Here is a 7,076-nt window from a genome sequence, read left to right as displayed (position 1 = left end):
TTTATATCATAAAATATTTTTTTTTTAATAATAACAATAACTAATTAAGCTGATGTACATAATCTTATTTTATAATATTCCTCACAAATATTAAAGCTTTCATTCTTTTTTACAAACTATACTATTTATTTTCTACTTCAAAATAGATAAATATTTAGAAAATTAATTTATTATATTAGACAAAGTGAGCTCAGGTATTTAAGCTATATTTATATCACAAGTTTGATTAATTACATAGATTTTTTGAATTACATTATAACACATAAAATACAAATAATCACTAGACATTGAAAATCTTTGGCATTTCTATAATCTATAATGATTAGTTAATACAATTTTAAGTTTTAACTAAGATATCTTTTTTTCTAAATAAATAGATATGTAAACATTTTCAACAAAACTAAATAATGATAAAACTTGTATATATTATATATACAAGTTTTAATAACGATTATAAGTACATAATCGTTATTTTAAACTTTTTGGAATGAAACTGCTATAAAAATATTAAAAATAAACATACTTTTTTATAAAAAATAACAAGTTTATATATTTTAAAATCTCAATCTAATAAAATTGAATCTAATATAATTTTAAAATAAAAATATTCGTCAAATTTCTCTGAAATTTCCTAAAAATAACTTTAAACAAGGAATATCTTCACAGCATAAATTGAGTAAAAATATATTATTAATATATCAAATACATACATAAAACAGACGACACACAGAGAGAATCAATCACATAATATCAGGTAAAACTCCAACCCCGACCCCGCCTTCATGAGCACACATTGGAGCCACGAAGCACCAATAATCGGTTACCGGATCATAAGCTTCCACTGTTCTCAAATTTGTCTCACCATTATAACCTGAAAAATGAATAAATTAATAAATAAATAAATATTATTAAAATAAATGTAAATATGAAATAAATACCTCCGATTGCCCACAACTTCCCCATATTGGCAACCAACGCTACTCTAGATCTCATGAGCGTCATCGAAGAGAGCACTCTCCATTGATTCATTACCGGATCATATTCTTCGACAGATTGCAAGAATTTAGAACCATCATAACCACCGCAAACGTATAATTTATCGTTAAGTGTAGCAACACCTAATCGGCATCTAAAATTATGTTATGCATAAATATGGGTAAAAAAGGTATGATTGAAATTGAAACAAGTTATGATACCGTTTTGTTAACATTGGTTTGTGTTTTTCCCAAACTCCGGCTCTAGGATCATATCGTTCTACTGAATCAAAGATAGATAATCCATCGTGACCGCCAAGTGCCCAAACACAACCACGCAAAGAAGCTGCACCACCAGCCGATCTAAATTTATTCATCGGTGCTACTTTCTCCCATGAATCGGCATTCGGAGAATATCGCTCTATAAATTAAATGCATTTGATTTAAAATTTTAGTGCAGTGCTATTTACAGTAATTTTTTTCTTACCAACGGTATGAAGTGAAGTATATCCATCGTAACCACCACAAACATAAACATGATTTCCTAAAGCGCAAGCACCGACAGCACTTCTCTTGCGACTCATCGGTGATACAGTTGTCCATTTTGTCATTTGAGGATCATACGCTTCAACCGTGGAGAGTCTTTCAGTTCCATTATAACCACCGAGAGCAAATAAACGACCACATAATGCAGACACTCCGACTCTAGAACGGACAGTAGACATTGCCTTAACGGACATCCATGCACCTAATTTCGGAGAATATGCTTCAACGGTAGATAAAGAATCACCTAAAGTATAAAATTATTATTAGATCTTTTATCGATTATGATGTTTTTAATAGGCTGAGTACTATGTCATCGTGATTCGTTATAGATTAACATTTACGTGTTTAAAGATTTCGTTGTGATGACATTTAGTACATAAAGGGGTTCCACATTCTTCCATAAGGTTACGTATCTTCATACATATCACAATTCAATGGGCGTATTCAGCAAACACAACAATTGAAAGTTACCAGAAACACTTTGGAACGTTTGTCCAACTGTTCACAGGCATCACATAGTCAGCGAACTGCTACGCCAACAGTTGCATTCGCTGAACGCGCCCAATGCAATTAAAAATATATTTAGAAGTACAAAAAAATATGTGTTTTAAGATATTAAAGAAATAAATATTTGATTAAATAATTATTTAATTATGTTCATGCTTTATTCCTAACTTTGTTTCGGAGAGCCCTGTTTATAATATTTTCCTGAGGCCCCGTAAAATTCCTAGCTGGCCCCACTCTTCCCTCTACTTATCGGTTAATATGTTGAATGTCCGTCGCGAACAAATTATAAATCAATTTTGCCTGATGAATATTCTTCAATGGTGAATTTTTAAAATAAAAATTGAAAATCGCATGGTAAATTCCAGACCCACATCTGCTAGTTAAACATGAATTTATGCCCCTTGCTTTTTACAATGTTCAAGGGTGAGCTAACCTATGTACAAAAGATATCAAGCGGTAGATATACTTGAAAATAAAATTTAAATTATTGAAAAAAGGTTCGACAAAAATCTAGTCACTGCAAATCCCTTTAAAAGCATCACAGAAGAAAGAAAGCTTTACCTATGTTCTAATTACCTAAAATAAAATAAAAACATAATCCTAGATCTCATATTAAGTAATAAACTTTCATATAGATAAACTAATTCAGAAAATTAAAACTGAGCCAGCTGACATGCGTCACGCAGGGGAGATAAAATAATAGAATTACAATGTCACCACGAGCCGGCGAGATAAGGATAGCTCATCAAAGGAAATTCTGATGAATTATTAAAATTTCAGAATTCTGTCCTAAAACCCCTATTACCGCTCTTGGCCAGAGTGGTAGCTAGAAAAATAAAACTTTGAAGGCTTGAATTGTGGCTTATTTGGCACATCACACATTATTTCCCAAAAATCGTAGATTCTATTCTTTACTATCATAGTAAATTAAATATTAAAAATAAATTAAACATTTATGAGACTTATTTACATTAGCTAGGAACTGCAAAAAACATATTAGATACCATAACTTTATGAGTAATGCACAATTTTAATTTGTAATGTGCAGTTACAAAAGAAAGTTGTTAATTGAAATATAATGCCAAAAAATTATGAATATTGTTGAACCTCAAGAGTTGACAATTTGATGACATATCACTCAACCCGATATTAAAAATATATATATTACCGCTCTTCGTCAATCCTCCAACTGCGTAAATAATACCTGCTACGCATTCAGCAGTTCTAGGTTTAGTCCTAGTACCTTGAATGAGAAACTGTCGCTCCGGCATAAGATGAAAATCTTTTGCTTCGTCTACTAAATCTCTGAAATTTTGAATCAAGTATTTTAGAAACATTTGATAAGAAATTTTTATATTTATTTACCTGCACTCGTGTGAAGTTTTTACTAATTCTTCAGTAGCTACTCTATCAGCGATGTAATGAGGCTTAAGCAACGGCAAACGAACGTAAGCTAATAATTTTGGCAAATTTTCTCCACGTTCATCCGGTTTTTGATTAGCCCAACGCATCACAGCCTCAAATACGACTTCCTCACTTAAATATAGAAAGATCAAGTATAAATAAAATATTATTGATATACAAAATAGTATAAATTTAATACCTAGACACTTGAAGCTCGTTTCGTTTTATAATATTAATAAGATCTTCCAGTGGCATATTAAAATATTCATCTGAGACAGAAACATCTGTAAAATTACCATCAATAAAATTATTACAAGCCTCCACCAGCATAACACAATCTAATGTTTCAGCAAATTGTCTGATTCCAATGACATTCTGCGGATGAAATCTATAAATAAATTGTTGATAAAATAATCAAATTGCTTTATAATTAAAATAATAATGTAAATACAATTACCTCTTCTTCAAGAACTCAGCGCAGGCATCTCTAACTTGATTCAATTGTAGATAACATGAGCCTACCATTAACGGTTGAATATTACTATCATTTATTCTAACCGACCCAGTGTAAGCGAAATTGATTAAACTCTCTAAAGCTCTGAAAGATTTATATATATCAACATACATTATAAATACAATAAGCGTAAAATTTAGTAAATCAATACTTCGGATCTATGCTTTGCATTGTTATTTCTTTCTGCGTACTTTCGACCATATCTGTCGTAAACATTCCATGGAAGTAAGGTATAGTTGATGCTAAAACGATACGATGAGCCGGGATCGAAGTATTTCCAATCTGAAGCATACATTATAACGTATAAATTTAACATTATAACTATGTATTTATATAAAAAAAACAATTACCTTTAGAGTAACGTCACAAAATTTTCCATCATTCCGTATTTCGTTCATTACCGGAAACGCCATTGTATAAAAGTCAGCCTGCTCAAATACGACTCCATCAAATAGCTCGAGCTCCATTTTTTTATAATTTATGGGTATTTTTTACTTTGAAATGAACTGTAAACTATATGTTTCTGATTAAATGTAAATTAATACTTATGAAGTGATTGCCATTCTAAGCAAATCTATTATAATTTTACTTTGTTACATCAATATGGTTTTTAAATATTTTATCGATCAAACATAATGACATTGAAACGATAGTTTACCTTTTTTTTAGCATTGACCTTTTGCCAAACAAACAGCTGTCATTAGTCAATAGGGAAATTTTGGTCTAAGTCATAAATAATTCGTCCATGCGAAGATTTGTAATTTTGTCGACATTCGTAAAAATAGCAATAATATATCATGATAAGCTTTATAGATAAATTATATTATTATTTTGTTAACAATAAATTTTTTTATTGAGTTTGGGGTAATATCGAACAATATTATCAAGTAACCTAAAATGTTTTTATTTTTTATATAAATAACTTTTAACTGTCAGATTTTTATTATGATCTAAAAATAATCATGTATCGGCATATAATAAGGTTATATATTAGCTTTAAATGTCATACTACAAAAACCAAAACCACTCAATTACCGTAAATTTCTGAGTTCAGTCGTATTCACAAGATTTTTCTTCCAGTATTTTTCACATCTCTATTGACAATGTGTGTACTAAATGAAAAATAAAATAATATTTTTTCAAATATTGGTTTTAAGCTTGGCTTTAATATTTAATAAATTATTGCGTAAAATGCTCATAGATGTCTACCTACATATATATGTATGGAAAGTTTATGTACAATGTAAAAATAATACAATAATTTTATTTTATATATATGTATGTATTACATCTAGTATGTAAAGCATACTCTTTAATTAAAAATACACAACAATATTTTTTACGTTCAGATATTAGTCTCCTTTTAGAAAATATAGAAACATTAGAACAGCTTGCAAATATTTAGGATTTTAGTATTACGAATAAATTATTTGTTTCATGTATACCTAATATACATAAAAAACAACGGGTAAGTTATTATACAAGTAATTGAAAATAAAATACTTTAATATACCCATACATATGTTTTGTATGCGTAACCATAATAAATACAAAGAAAAGCGATTAAGATTTTGTGGATGTAAAAAAAATGGCCATAATGTATTTGGTGAACATATGTGCTTGCAGGAGAGTAAGAGATGATCACGTGTCTGATACATGGTACATATGACCCGTCTCTACAGGAAGAGCAGAATAGGGCGCTGGAAGGTTTCGAAGCAGGTACAGTTTTGCACCTGCCCTTTGAGACTTGAGATTTATTTCTAGCAGTGCGGTGCAGCAAAATGCTTTTTTATAATATTATTAGCAACAACAAAAAAATACTAAACAATGGGAGGTGAATATAAATAAAAAATAGTTGATTTTCAACCAGATGGTCAAAATTTTATAGAAATTACTATTTTAGAATATTTTGAAATTATATTATTACAGTGCCACATTTCAAAAACAGTTTTTGCACCGTTGAAACATTATGCATGATATTTTTGATTTTTCGTTTTCCTAAATATGTAACAATTTCAATGAACTCAACACTGCGTATGTGAGAGGTAATAACTAAAAAAAACTTAAATTTTAAATACAAAGTAAATGTTCTAAAATTTCATAAAGGGCAAATTTATTATTTACTTGTTAGCTATAGACATATTGTTAAAGTGATATATTCTATGAATTATAAAATGTTAAAGTTAAATATAAGTAATTTAAGCGGCGAATAAAATTATACCTGCGCCACCTCTGCGCCGCAAGCTGAGATGTAAGTTTCGTATCAGATTTCTGAGTTCACATTCTACGCCGAACTTGTTATTATTCCACTGTACTTATTTTTTAAGTATTTATTTTGTTAGATAATTTATTATTTTAATTATTTCTATAAAAAATATTGAATCACCGAATCAATGCATAAATATGACTAAATGGGGTTTAAATTTAAATGTGACATTTTATATTTAATTATTTTATATATTAAAATTAAATTAAAATCATTGTAACTTAACCAGTCACCCCAATGCGGCACGATCATTAAAAATAATATATAGTATTATACTAAAAAAACAAGAAACAAATAATAAAATATAATGATGCGAACCGGACCAGCTCCTCATATCTGACAATGAATAAATCAATGTACAATGCCAGCATATCGAGAAGCAGGATGGCGACAGCTACAGGCAAGTCTGCTAATATGGAAGGATCAGAAGAGAATGCAATTGTGACTCTTGAAGATGTTTCGAACCCAAAACTGGAATTCCTCAAGAACAGTCGGATTTTAAACAGCACCTTTTAGTAGTTTAAAGAAATACTTAACGACATTCTACAAGAACTCAGCGAATCGTATCTCAACACTCCTAAAAGAAAGGCGCATTTATAGAATTTTAAAGCATCGTCATATAAAAGATAACTTTTTACATTTATTAATTTATTCGTGATTAAATAGTTTTCTAACTGTATATGATATATTTAGTACTTTTGGTTTGGTTAACTATGTATTATTTTTTATGTATAGAAAAATATGTATTTTATTACTAAATTCGACGCAGTGGTCCAGAGGCGAAGGCACAAAGTGCAACAAAGATTTCGGACGGAGAGCAGCTGTCGTTTTCGAGTGCCGCCATAAAGATGCACGCCTATGACTC

General features: G+C 29.7%; 1 protein-coding gene across 2 annotated transcripts; it reads right to left on the bottom strand.

Moving 5' to 3' along the window:
- Positions 1-4,670, bottom strand: KLHL18 (Kelch like family member 18). Of its 2 annotated transcripts, none has more exons than XM_088182177.1 (11): positions 4,604-4,670; positions 4,296-4,458; positions 4,097-4,227; positions 3,889-4,029; positions 3,631-3,819; positions 3,393-3,563; positions 3,196-3,332; positions 1,462-1,764; positions 1,197-1,395; positions 939-1,129; positions 1-871 (listed from the first exon to the last, which is right to left on the bottom strand). In XM_088182177.1, the coding sequence occupies exons 2-11, from the start codon at positions 4,410-4,412 to the stop codon at positions 741-743; spliced, it is 1,710 nt and encodes a 569-aa protein (XP_088038303.1). In that variant the 5' UTR covers positions 4,413-4,458; positions 4,604-4,670; the 3' UTR covers positions 1-740. The 2 variants fall into 2 exon arrangements, with proteins under 2 accessions (XP_088038303.1, XP_088038304.1); XM_088182178.1 differs by having other exon boundaries at positions 4,296-4,451; positions 4,604-4,666.
- Positions 4,671-7,076: the final 2,406 nt, after the last annotated feature.

The sequence above is a fragment of the Plectrocnemia conspersa genome, unplaced genomic scaffold (genome assembly GCF_051122295.1).
Source record: "Plectrocnemia conspersa isolate PC_06_02 unplaced genomic scaffold, ASM5112229v1 ptg000003l, whole genome shotgun sequence".
Lineage (NCBI taxonomy): Eukaryota > Metazoa > Arthropoda > Insecta > Trichoptera > Polycentropodidae > Plectrocnemia > Plectrocnemia conspersa.
Note: the sequence above shows the minus strand (reverse complement) of the source record. Positions and strands in the feature narration are given on the sequence as shown.

What these genes read in the sequence shown, in the direction of transcription:
- KLHL18 (XM_088182177.1), bottom strand. Translation starts at nt 4,412, where the DNA reads ATGGAGCTCGAGCTATTTGATGGAGTCGTATTTGAGCAGGCTGACTTT. An exon ending in AAAACTTCACACGAGTGCAG is followed by an intron (nt 3,333 to 3,392) that starts GTAAATAAATAT and finishes TCAAAATTTCAG; the next exon opens with AGATTTAGTAGACGAAGCAA. An exon ending in AAACCAATGTTAACAAAACG is followed by an intron (nt 1,130 to 1,196) that starts GTATCATAACTT and finishes ACATAATTTTAG; the next exon opens with ATGCCGATTAGGTGTTGCTA.